This window comes from Anser anser, assembly GCF_964211835.1.
Source record: "Anser anser genome assembly, chromosome: 5".
NCBI lineage: Eukaryota > Metazoa > Chordata > Aves > Anseriformes > Anatidae > Anser > Anser anser.
The window spans coordinates 62903765-62915902 of record NC_139725.1 but is presented as its reverse complement, the minus strand read 5'-3'; the positions used below and the strand labels follow the sequence as shown (position 1 = coordinate 62915902).

At 43.7% G+C, this 12138-nt stretch overlaps 1 protein-coding gene across 3 annotated transcripts; it reads right to left on the bottom strand.

Annotated features, from left to right (window-relative positions):
• Positions 1–276: 276 nt before the first annotated feature.
• Positions 277–11703, bottom strand: TBPL2 (TATA-box binding protein like 2). 3 transcript variants are annotated; one of them, XM_083837498.1, is made up of 7 exons: positions 11503–11703; positions 8072–8472; positions 6886–6973; positions 6423–6514; positions 5404–5571; positions 4246–4340; positions 277–2524 (listed from the first exon to the last, which is right to left on the bottom strand). In XM_083837498.1, the coding sequence occupies exons 1-7, from the start codon at positions 11551–11553 to the stop codon at positions 2445–2447; spliced, it is 975 nt and encodes a 324-aa protein (XP_083693624.1). In that variant the 5' UTR covers positions 11554–11703; the 3' UTR covers positions 277–2444. The 3 variants fall into 3 exon arrangements, with proteins under 3 accessions (XP_083693624.1, XP_083693625.1, XP_083693626.1); XM_083837499.1 differs by having other exon boundaries at positions 4246–4304; XM_083837500.1 differs by having other exon boundaries at positions 11507–11627.
• Positions 11704–12138: the final 435 nt, after the last annotated feature.

Sequence of the window (12138 nt, the reverse complement as noted above, 5' to 3'; positions counted from 1 at the left end):
TCTCTCGGTCCAGGGGTGGTGGGGGGTATACAGCCAGGCCCGCTGCAGAGGGCTGGGGAAGGAAGCGGGGCAAGTGGTGTGAAAAAGGGGGAGTAAAGGGTGTAGATCAGCATCCACCGCAGATCTGTCATGGCACTTCCAGTCTGTACCTGGGTTCTGCTCCCTGGGGTGAAGGGGGTGCACATGTACCTCACACCCTCACTGGTCTGTACCTCAGCAGAAGCTATGGCTAACAAATATGTGATAGTATTTGGGTAATATTTCAGTACCAAGAGCCAACCTTTGCTTAAAAGAGGTCACAACTATTAATACACATCCTTAAACATGACAGGCTAGCAGATAGATGTCCTTGCCCCAGCCCCTGTATGGAGCCACAAGTCAAGATTAGTCAAGATTAAGAGGGGTATTGTCAGCCAGAATCAGACAGTGCTCTGTGGGAGGCTAGTGAGAAAACTGGGCATTCAAAGTAACGAAACCCCACATCAGGTCTTGAAGCACTACTGTCACTACAAAAAACCAAATGCCCCAGTTCAAAAGTAAAAACCCCAGCCCTTATTTTTTTCCTTCCTTGTGTATTTAAGTGCTACAAAATACTAGCATGGGCAGCACTGCATGGAAAGAACCAAGATACTTGTTTTTAAGACAAGTTACCATAGCAAACAAAGTTATCAGTAGCTCTGAAAAAGCACAGAGACCACTTCTTATCTTTAAAGCTTTATCCACACTTTTAAAGAGCATTGACTTTTCTGGTGAAATTATTCAGCTAGCTCTTAATGAAAAAGCAGATTTATTCCTTGAAGGAGGCTCACCTTAGATAAGCTTTCTCCCACCACCCCAATAAGAACAGGTTGTTGCTTTTCACTTGCAGGGATTCTGGTAATTCAAGCTTATCAGCTTTTACAGCTACAGTGCAAATAAAAGTTCAGCCCATAGCTGTGGAAAGTCCGCAGGGTTTGAAAACAAACAGAGAAGTAAGCCTCTGTTTAGAATAGATTTGAGTTTGGAAATACACAGTCTGATTGTGACAAAGAAGCTGATAACGTAGTCAAGACCAGTTTATCACAAGGAAGCGCATGAAGTTTTTCAAGCTTTCTTTCCAGAGGAGCAAAGGGACGGTTATGAAAGCACATGAGAGACATTACAGACAAGTTGAGGTCACGTCCGCACCAAGTCAGAAGTGAACTGGTGACAGCAAAACTAAGCCCGGTAAGACCGTGACGCCCTGCCCTGTATTCTGTATTACGCCGTCGCCCATAGTGTGGGTATCTATCGAGGCTGGCAGAGAGCCTTTAGCATGGGTTACGCTTAAGTCATCAAATAGCAACCTCTAGTGGCTCACGGAGCTTCCTGACAGATCTGTCCCACCTTTGGTAGAAAACAAGGGGAGGATACAAACACAAACACCAGCAGCCCTGTTCTGGAATAAAAACTTGGCTTCTCGGGAATCGTAGGAGGTACCAGAACAGTCAAGGGATCATCTTTACACTGTTCCTTGTCACGTTACCCACCTGAGCGTGACAGCTTCAGCAAAGGAAGCCTTGAATTCCCTTGGAGATGAGAGACAAAAGGAAATTACCAAATGCTTTCATGTAGTGCCATTGCCTGAGCTCAGATTAAATAACCTAGGTAATTAAGCCTTGAACATCCAAGACTTTTTGTTTTCTTCAAGTACATTTTAAAAGTAGTTCCTAATTAACAAGTTTGCTTTTCAGGCCAAGCAAGCCTGAAGAGCATCTGAGAGGATTTCAGTAATGCAATTGGGTACCACTTTGTTAACCCATGTCAGACAAATTGCAGAATTGGCTTCATTCTCCCCCACCCCAGTTCCCCTTTATGGGTATGTTCCAACACTGTCAGGGTCCTTGAATGTGTTCTCTGAAAAGAGTATCAGCACCCTTACATAAGTTTATCCAACCTGTGGGATTAGAGGGAGTCAGATGTCCTCTACGTTCACTGTCTTCAAAACATTGGAATCAAGTCATACTGGATTTTTAAGCTGTGTTGTAGACAAAAATATATTTTGAGTTTGAACATGAAAGTACTTCATTATAGGAGCTAACCTTCAGTACTTAAAGCTGAGAATTTTGATGTAGCTAGTTTGAAGTACATTGTTGATTCATCTGTTTAACAGGGATGAGGCACAAGGCTTCCATTACAAAATATAAGTGCAACCTTATTATGCTTTCTATTAAAAGCACATTTGTTTGGCAAATTTCTCAGCTTGACAGAAGTTGTCAGAACTCAAGTGGATTACAGACAGCAAATCTGCAAGCAAAAAAACTTTTCACAAACTATAGCAAGGCATCCGCATTTATAGCATTCAAAAAGTGTCATTTGCTTAATAGTCCACACCTGTACAATTGGGTCCAGGAATACCCTTGGCTTCTATTCCGTGCCTTGTATTACAAGCCTGTATATTACTGCTAGTTTCTTTATGGGCCGTGTTATGACGCTTTCTTGAAACCTTTTAGAATGGGATAGATGTTCTCAAATGCCTCATAGATTTCAGAACGCTCTTTTGCCCCTGTAAAGACATTCAGAAAAATAAAACCAACACATTAAAAATTAGAGCATTGAGAATAACTGAATGCACCTCAAATCTAATGATGAGATTAGAAACCATGAAGAAATGCAGCAGTTTAAATAAAAAATTCAAGAACTTTTGTCAAATACTAGTTTAAGGCAGAATTTTTATCATCTTACTTCTGCCACCTCAAAGAACAATTTATAGCTTGCTTTGCTTTAAGATTAGTTTTATGTTGTAGCACCAAAACAGCAGTCAGTTCCTCCTGACAGGTGCCAAACATTGGCTTTAAATAAAACCAGTCATAAGAATCAGTTTTATCTGCTTAACAATAACAGCTCTGCCTCTCGAGGAGTGGAAAGATGGAAACAAGAAATGAAGGGCGTTTATCCCATTCATTCACAGTTTGACAATTCCTCTCTCCCAGTTCCAAGCAGCTTTAAGGTTTGTTAGGTCACCTGTGATTTCCAAGCCATCCTTATCCACATTACCACAAGCAAATCTTTAATACCAGTGTTGCATGCCAACTGTACTGCAGCAGGGAGGAACAGTCCTTGCCAGTGATACTTGTCTACTACAAGAGTGTAATAGGCATTAACTACAAGCAAACTGCATTTAAATGAACTAACAATTGGACTAAGCTGTACCCAGGACAGATGTGTAAACTCTTCCACTTCCATGAGCACAGGACATGGTTAGACGTGACTAATTCGTCTGAGTTACCACAAGAACCTTTTGGGATTAGGGAAGAAATTCAGCTTAACAGATTCCTTTTTGTCATTACAATTGGGCCCAGTGTTCACAGGCAAGGACTAGCTTTAGTTCTTCTGGGCATGCTTTGCACTCTAGGGTGTTAGTATATCCCCAGACATGTTCTGTTTGGGGGGGTAGCCAGTATGTTTTCAGTGGGCCCAGAAGGAAGGTGGTGGGGCTTTAGAGGGGGAAGCATTTAAACTTCATCCTGACTGCTCTGCAGTTCAATTAGCTCCTGATCTATGATTGTGAGAAACTGTAAGGCTTCTTTTGCTGTTCACATACCCCAAACCTCTGTCATAAATATACATGCAATGTTAGGTTCCTCTGGGAACCACAAGTACCCATTTACCTTTCTGTACAGCTGTGTAAAGGTATTTTCATAAGCTTTACAACAGAATGTGCTGGAAACATGCACTCACAGTTTAGCTTTTTTTTGCCGTGGGATCCAAGGTACAGGTATTTGCTGAGCACACTTACTCATAAGGCTTTTGCTCATGAGTTTGCCAAACTGTCTGGAACAGACTCTTACGTCTCCACCCTTTCCTCTAATAATCCTTAGTACATGTTGTCAGTGAAATGTTTTAAGACGTTTGCTTCCTGTCCAATTTTAAATTGCTTATTGTGATATTCATATTTAAGCAACTGTGAGTGGTTACTGGCATGTCAGTCAGCCTCCTGTTGGGATTCAGTACGCTGACACAAAGCATTATGCTTTGAATAAAATAAAGATACTCAAGTTTAATGACACGGAAAGCTGAGACACTATATGAAGCAATATAAGGTTCTAGTGCAACAATACCGATATTATTATCCGCAGAAAACACAGATAAGCAGCAGTAGGCATGACAAAGATTGCTAAGTGGCTTACTGCAGCAAGATATCAGTTTAGTAATGCTCAATTTAAACACTTCCTTGGAAGATGTGGTAGCACTTGGTTACAGATAATACAGCAAGAGACCACTTACCAGTCAGTACAACTTTTCCAGACACAAAGATAAGCAACACTATCCTTGGTTTGACCATCCTATAAATAAGGCCAGGAAATAGTTCAGGTTCATAGCTGTTTCAAAACAAGCAGGTAAGATTAGTAAAATGCAAATACTGATTCAGTGTTGTATGCATGAAGTACTCTTTAACCATGCTGACAGCTGAGTAATTAAACCTACAGATTTTAGCTAGCTAGCCAGAGAAAGGCAGGTCAGGGTCTAAATGTCTTGGAGAAAAACCTAGTAAACCCAACTAGAGCTGGTAGTTCTCTGTGCCTACTTTTAAATGCATATGAGCCACTTCTGAATCTGATTTTCCATAGATCCAAGTAGCTTAAAAGCTGCTTCAATTAAATCTGAATTAATCTTTTTTTTTCTCCTATTCACAGTCTGCAGTGAATAAGTATGCTACCTATGCTTTGACATTGCACTTGGCAATAATAGGAGACTTGTAGAACTCTGATCACCAGTACAGCTCAGATTAAACAAAAGTTCCTGGTGTACATTTCTCTGTATGTAGCTGATATGCTGCAACACAGGATTGTCAAACAATATTCATGGACAAAGAAAGCTTTCACAAAATAGATTCTCTTTGTTAACCGAAGCAGCAATTAGCTTCTTGCTATTTGTGAACCCTTCATCTTAACCAGCTCTAGTGTACCTCCCATTTACCCCGAAGTGCTCAAACGCAGGGGGTATGCTCTCTATTACGAGGTTTCCAAAGCTGCTAACAGCATCCCTGCAAGGAGGAAGCAGTGAGCACCACAAGGAGGGAAATTCTGCAGAGCCCATCCCTGTTGCATTGCACCAGTTTCAGGCACTGGAAGCTTGGCTGCCAGCTGCAGTACGTCACCGTAGCAATTAAGCAGAGGGTCATTTTGGCCTGTGCCCCACTCAGAACAGGAGTTACTGCAAAAAAATAAGCCCTACTGTCCGTATTCTAACATATTACCTACAGCCACTTCTTTTGTCCACTGAACCAGTTTTGGTGAGCAAAATATGTGCTTGATATTCAGTACCCAGTTAATTACTGCATTATTTTGCCAGGCTTGTATGACTTCAGAAATTGAGTTCCTTTACAGCTTACAAAGACAATGCTCCAAGCTACGTGGTGCCATACCTCTCCCTCCCACGTACCTGCTGAACTGCTGGTGAGTGAGAACCAACCCCTCCAGCCGGATGGGGAACCTCACATCACAGCTCCCAACCATGTTCTGGATCTTGAAGTCCAGGAACTTGGCAGGGAAGCCCAGCTTCTGCACCACGCGCGCGTACTTCCTTGCTGCGAGCCGTGACTGCTCTTCACTGAGGGAAGAGCAGAAGGGGGAAGCAGCTGTGTTGAGTGCTTTCTTCTGCTCTGAAGCTGGAATTCAGGTTAGAGCCACCACCATGTTAATCTGTACTCCAGAAAAAGGTATGCTAATGCTCCAAATAGTAAGATTCTACCCCCAAAACCACTTCAGTGAGCTAAAAGGAATGACACACTTTGGTGTTCATTTTCCCATGGTTTAACTGAGCACACTGGAGCATGTTACATCGCCCAGAGGTTTCCCCTGTCCAAGGATTACAGGGCAGTGTCTCATCCCTCAGACTGAAGCTGATCCAGGAGGGAGACTGCAGATACCAGTGCAGTCATCTAACTAGGTAGAGATCAGAGAATAGGCCTTCTAAGCTGTAAGTTAAGACCCTAAACTGTCAATGAGATGATGCATTGAAAAAAATATATCAAGGCAGATGCTGAACTTGAGGACAAAACCTTCAGAGTACAGAAATTTTTGCTTTTCCCCAGCTCCCATTTTCTCTAGAGGCAGATGTGTTGACTAGTGAAGCCAGACACCAAAAGAGAGACTTGACAGACACAAGTTATGTCCCAACTCACTTTAAAGTCAGTGAGAAATGCAAATAAACCCTTAACAACTCCTGGGCATTTTAGCAGCTTTTTTGCTAATGTCTGCTCAGCTCAATCTATATTCAGGGGCAGAAGCATGCGGTTCAGTAATTACTGAACTCCTGTCATGAAGAAAAATAGACATTTTCAAGACTAGTGCTTCATTTTTCTTGTAGTTAATAGCAAGCTTTTTGCTAGATAATTTAAACAAGGCTTTTGGTCAGCTGTATGACCTTAGAGGAGAGAAAAGCAAAAAAAAACAACCCACCTTTTTGCTCCTGTACAGACCATTTTTCCTGAACTGAAGATAAGGGCTGTTGTTCGTGGTTCCCTGATTCTCATGATCACCGCAGCAAATCTCTACAAATCCAAAGGAAAAGCTCGCAGTCAAGCCGAGATATTTAGCTGGTACCACATGTCTATTCGTTCTCTCAAGAATTAACACTTCCACAAAGCTCAGCACATGCCTTTACTTTGCAAAAGTGTTGTTTTATGTATATTTCAGGGTGGTAAATACTTCCCTACAACCTGTGGGTTTAAGACTGCCATCATGGGACCACTGTTTGTTCCCTTACATTTTTGTTGAGCAGTCTGAAGTCACTTACAGAAATTCCCACCTATTCCCAGTGAATTTCTGCAACACAGGTCAGAAATTAACAAATTTAGAAATTAATAAAGAAATTAATATATATTAATAAATAAGGGAATAAAGCTTAGCCCTCAAGATTTACCTTTGGGTTATACTCCGCATTTCTGGCATGCAGAGCTATGTTCTTCAGATCTAGTTTGCAAGCCAAGTTTACAGTCGACACTATATTCCTAAGGAATGAGAAAGGGATTTTCTTATTGTAAAAGCAAGGCATTACAGAGCAAAACCCCAACATTATTAGCTAACGCAAAGCCACAGCCCAATTAATAGTTGCCATCAACTAATTTCCTGCCTTCCTCTTCCCCACTCTAGTACTAAGCTACTTTTGGCAGAATTTAAGTAATTCAATATCAAGATTAGTTTTTCACAGGAGGAAATATAACAAGGCACAAAATTATTAGTCCCTGAATACTAAGTTTGTGCATCTTCCAATAACTACATCACCTTTTTTTTTTTTTACTGCTTTGTAATACTCCGTAATGGTGCAATTCAGAGTTATTACTGCACTGGTAAGGTAGGTAAGGGTACGTTAGTCTCTAGAGGTTTAAGTTCTCTATATTTGCTCTAGCCCAGACAGGATCAGATCTTTTTAAAGGCGGCCAGGGTCCCTCTCACTTCTTTTCATGTCCCTTTCCTTTGCTCAGTTCAGACTCTTCTTTCTCTTAGGAGAGCAGACAGATCTTTAAACCCTTGGAGTCTATTGTCATCCTCAGCATTCTCCTTGCTGGAAGGAGACCTTCTCAAGTGTTTTCTGTCTTGTCCTGCAGACTGAAGTAACTAGCAATGCATACTGTATAGTAAATCATTCTACCAAATGCTTCTCCTATGGAGAGACTTCCTCTCCTGTCTCCCAGGAGAAAGTCTTCCCTCTTAAGAAGCCAGAGGCATTTCAGATGCTTACTCAACCGGCATGTTTATCAAGTCCACTCTCCTCTGTTTTGCTAAGCTGTATTGTTCCATGCCATTTCTATTTTGCATTCTTCAGCACAGTATCTAGTTGCCTTCCAATATTGTCTGTTCATTTGCTCCACCTCTCAAAGAAAAATAAACAGTGCCCACCCTTTTTCTTTTCCCTAGTTTTATGGGTGGGCTTATTTAAGACCAAACCACACTTGCTACATTCCCTAGTAAGCGAGAAGTCAGCAATACCTTGCACTTCAAGCAAAACACAGCTAATTTTCAACGAGACCACAGCTAATTTTCAACGAGACTGATCTTCAATGAAGATGGTGCTGTTCCTGTAACTTATATATGCTGCATAAACTTACTGTAACTGAGGAACTATGCCAGAGCTTTCTGAAGCAGGTGTCACTGGGGTCACAGGAGTCATTGGTGTCAGAGGGGGACACACACTGGACTCTTCAGGGGATGGCTGAGTTGCATCTGGGCATAAGCTGCTTTCATTCACGAAGATACCACTGTCCTGGTTTCTTGATACTGACCCATCAAGCTTCTCTTGCATTTCATGACCATCCTCAGATAGGTTTTGCTCTTTGTTATCTTGAGTAATATCTGGAAGAAAGCTGAGGTCCACAGAGGAGAAGTCTGCAGGAAGCTCCTTGAGCTGATTAAATTGAGAACCAAACGATCCATCTTCAGTTTGAATCGGAAGGTCCACATCATAAGGGCTCATGGAAGTAAACAGCTGAGGACTAGCTGAGAGGTCATCCTTGAATTGAGAAAAAGTGTGTCACTAAGGATCTTATATTAAAACATTTACTTCAACTGGGAGACTACATTAAGGTACGTTTTCTATTCAATCGAGAAGTTCCAATTATTTTTCCCCATAAGTATTATAGAGAGAACAGTCTTAAGATTTGAAAGGGTATCATTTGCTTGTCTGTCAGCATATAAAAACAGATAGCTTTTCCCCCAAATGATTTTTAGAGTGGATATGCACATTTTCCCACCGCATTTCAAAGGCGGTCTAGAATACGTCAGTAATGCCACAAATTGAGAAACCGTGTGTATACCTCCGGCAGTAATTGGAGGAACAATGCTGGCGCTTTGCCCTTCGCAGCCTTTGTCGTGCCTCAGTTACATACATAACCAACATAACCGTTCGCGAGTTTTTCCAAGGAAGACAGCTGGCATTTTCTGGCCGGCTTTCACTCTCGTTCAGTATATTGCTGTTTCCTCTCGCTGCTACCAGGGGACAGTGTGTCAGCGTTGTGTTAGATTTGTGCAATAGAGGGCAGCAGTTCACAGACGCACGAGCGAATTAAGCATTCAGCTGCAGGAGGTTACCAGAGTAATTCAAGCGAGAAGCAGTCAGCAAAGCCAGAATCCTTCCCAGATCAAGCGATTAAGGCATTCAACATATCTGCAAGCAAGTTCTTGCATAGTAATGCCCTCCTTTATCAGCATCACTTAAAAAAGAATTAAAAGCGTTTTAGAGGCATTGTGGCATTGAGAAGGCAAGAGTTCAGGAATTTATTCCCTTATTCATGTGGGCACAAGCCTCTAGTCAGTGGAAAGCTTCTTCCAAGAAGGAGATTGCTGCTGCTACCCACAGCAGGTGACAGCTTGGAGTAGATGATCCGTACAAGAGGTTTTGTGTGCATTTAAGCAATTTTAGCACCGAGGACTTAAACTGAAGCACAAATCAGAACACAAAACTGCACACAAGACAGAGGCCCTCAAGTTGGCAGCGACTGCCTGAGCTCCGGAGGGAGCAGGGTTTCCAGATCAATGCTTCGCAGCCCGGAGCTAGCGCTGCTCTATGCTCTGCGCTGATCAGCTCAGTCAACAGCACAGCCGCGCGTGCTCCGCACACGAGGAGGTCTCTGCACCTAGTTCCTCTGCAGTACGTCTGCCTGGAGAAAGCACTTGCAGCTTGGAGGACTCTTGTGACAAATCTTTGCTGAGAACCCTTAGTGTAAATACGGATACAAGCAGGTCTAGCTCTGAAGTATGAATACCTGGGGGGTTCAAAACTGTTTGTAAAGCTGGCTTCTAGATGCAGAGCCCCATATGAGATCTGGGGCAGAGCACTACTGAATGAAACCTCAGCCCCTCAGCTCTTTGGAAAACAGGACCCAAGAACTGGCAAGTCCGATCCACATCTTAAGCCACCCAAGACAGATACAAGTTACTTTAAAACAGTAGATGGTTACTTACAAATAGCAATACATTATGGAATAAGTATTTTAAGTTTTAGCTTTTTTTTTGTTAGGAGAAGGAGAGCACAGTCTCTTTAAGACCTCCAATAGACCAAGACTTATCTATATAAGACTCAGCTAGGAAAGTTTTCTGTCAACCACAATGTGCAGAAGATGGTACAAAAAAAAGCCTTGTCACTGCAAGCCTGCAAGACTACTCACACATCAGACATCTTGAGAAATAATGGTCGAAAAAACAATTGCAAAGCAGTTTGTGGTATCGCTTAAAGAAAGAAGCTAGTAGATGAATGGTACAAGAGACAAGAAGCTTTAGACCACTGAAAAAAATAAAAAAACAGGTAAACTGCTTAAAGTAGATAGAAAGCAAATCTTCCTTTCTCAGAACAATTGCATGGAAAGTTGGAGAGAAAAAGCCCTTATAGGGTTAAGCACTGGGGAAGATTGCTCTCTTGTTAGACAGATGCTCAGGGACTTCGAAAGGGGGCACAAGACCATGTTTATCTTGGGCTGGCTGCCAAGGGTTATTACTATAGACTCCACGTTAATTAACTTCACTGAAGGCCCCATCAGCTGCATAGCTTCAGACACTTCCCAGCAGCTCCAGAAAGGAGATTTTACACACAGATCCTGCCTGAGATCACCAGGTTTGAGGGGAAACAGCCATTTTGGTTCCACTGCAGTAGTCCATGTGACCCAGGTATACATAAATCAAATCCAGCTTTTTTAGCAACAGATGTTGCTTTTTTTAATGGCACCCCATTCATCTTCTTCTATCAAATACCCCAACAAATCTGAAATAGCAAATTTAGCTGCATTTGTAAAACCCTGGTTATACTTCACCATGTTACACAGCCTATGGGGCAAGTTCAGAGGGCTTTGCTGACTGCCACCAGTAGATCTCTGGATTTAAGCAGCTTGGATTCTACTTTCTGGGGTGTAAAATAGTTTAAGATAGGAGGTCGCAAGTCAGTGAAAAGGAACACATACAGATGAAGAAGTTGTGTCCCTTGGGTGAACACAAGGCTCAGCTGAGGAGCCCAGCCCTCTCCCAGTCTCAGCCTGTTATCTCTACAACCACCTGCAGCAGTCCCTTCCACCAGGAGGGACGTTTTTAATAGATAAAAAAGATTTTTCCAACAGTTTGCCAGCCAACACCAAGAGATCAGAGCCTCCTGCCCTCTCAGGGCCTACACCTCCTGGTCCTTGTGAGCAGCGCTCCCTCAGCCTGTCCCCACAACAGAGGGGCTCCAGCCTCTGAGCATCCTCTGGATGTGCTCCAACAGCCCCACGTCCGTATAAATAAATCACTTGGGGGGTTAAAGGCATGGAAAAATCCTCAGAGAAAGGAGAAAAGTCAGCCTAATACCACAGGAAAACAGGGGAGGGCCTAATGGTGACGCTATACTTGGGAGGTGGGCGGGAAAAACTTCCTCAGCGCGGCGTTGGTGGTATAGTGGTGAGCATAGCTGCCTTCCAAGCAGTTGACCCGGGTTCGATTCCCGGCCAACGCAGTTTTTTTTTTTTTTCCCAAATCACTTTATTTTTTAACTTTTTTCCCCCCTCTCCCGGCCCGGTACCTGCCCGGTGCAGTGCTCCAGGTACCTCTCCAGCGGCGAGGCGCCATCCATGGGCGCGGACCCCCACCTGCCCCTCCCGGCCCCAGCTTTAAGGCAGGGGCCGGCAGCAGGGGCCAGGTGCAGCTCGTTGGAAGCGGGGCCCGGCCCGAAACGTGTGGGTCGTGCTCCCCCCCCGAAAGGACACAAGCAGCCTTTTGGGGTGTGCTTCACCCTGGGGAGGTGCTGGAGATATCGGGGTTCTGCTTTGTGCTCGCCATCAGCCTACAAGCAGAGCTGGTGCCTGCGCTCTCCTCCTGTAGGGCTGCAGAAAAAGCAGGGGGCTGGTGCTTTAACGGTGCAAAGATAAAGCTTGGCCTGAGCAACGGGCCCTTAATTTCTCCCACCTGCCTCATCAAGTGCAATAAACCGCAGGTGGTCCTGCGACAAGAGCTGGCTCCCCTCTGACTGTGAGAGCAGCCCCAAATTACAAACTTCAGACCGGAGGCGTTGCGGTGAAGTTGCCCATCCCCAGCTGGGCCGGGGCTGCCAACACTTCCCAAAAACTACGGAAGGGCCTAGGCATGATGTGGCTGCCAACGCTGCTTCTCCTGGGCGCTTCTCGACGCGATGTTGGCTGCCCGACTTGTTCCTCCTGTC

Coding starts and splice junctions, on each gene's coding strand:
- TBPL2 (XM_083837498.1), bottom strand. CDS start 11,553: ATGGATGGCGCCTCGCCGCTGGAGAGGTACCTGGAGCACTGCACCGGG. Junction 8,473..11,502: donor TGGAGCACTGCACCGGGCAG/GTACCGGGCCGG, acceptor TCTCAATTCAAG/GATGACCTCTCAGCTAGTCC. Junction 6,515..6,885: donor ATGCGGAGTATAACCCAAAG/GTAAATCTTGAG, acceptor TTGGATTTGTAG/AGATTTGCTGCGGTGATCAT.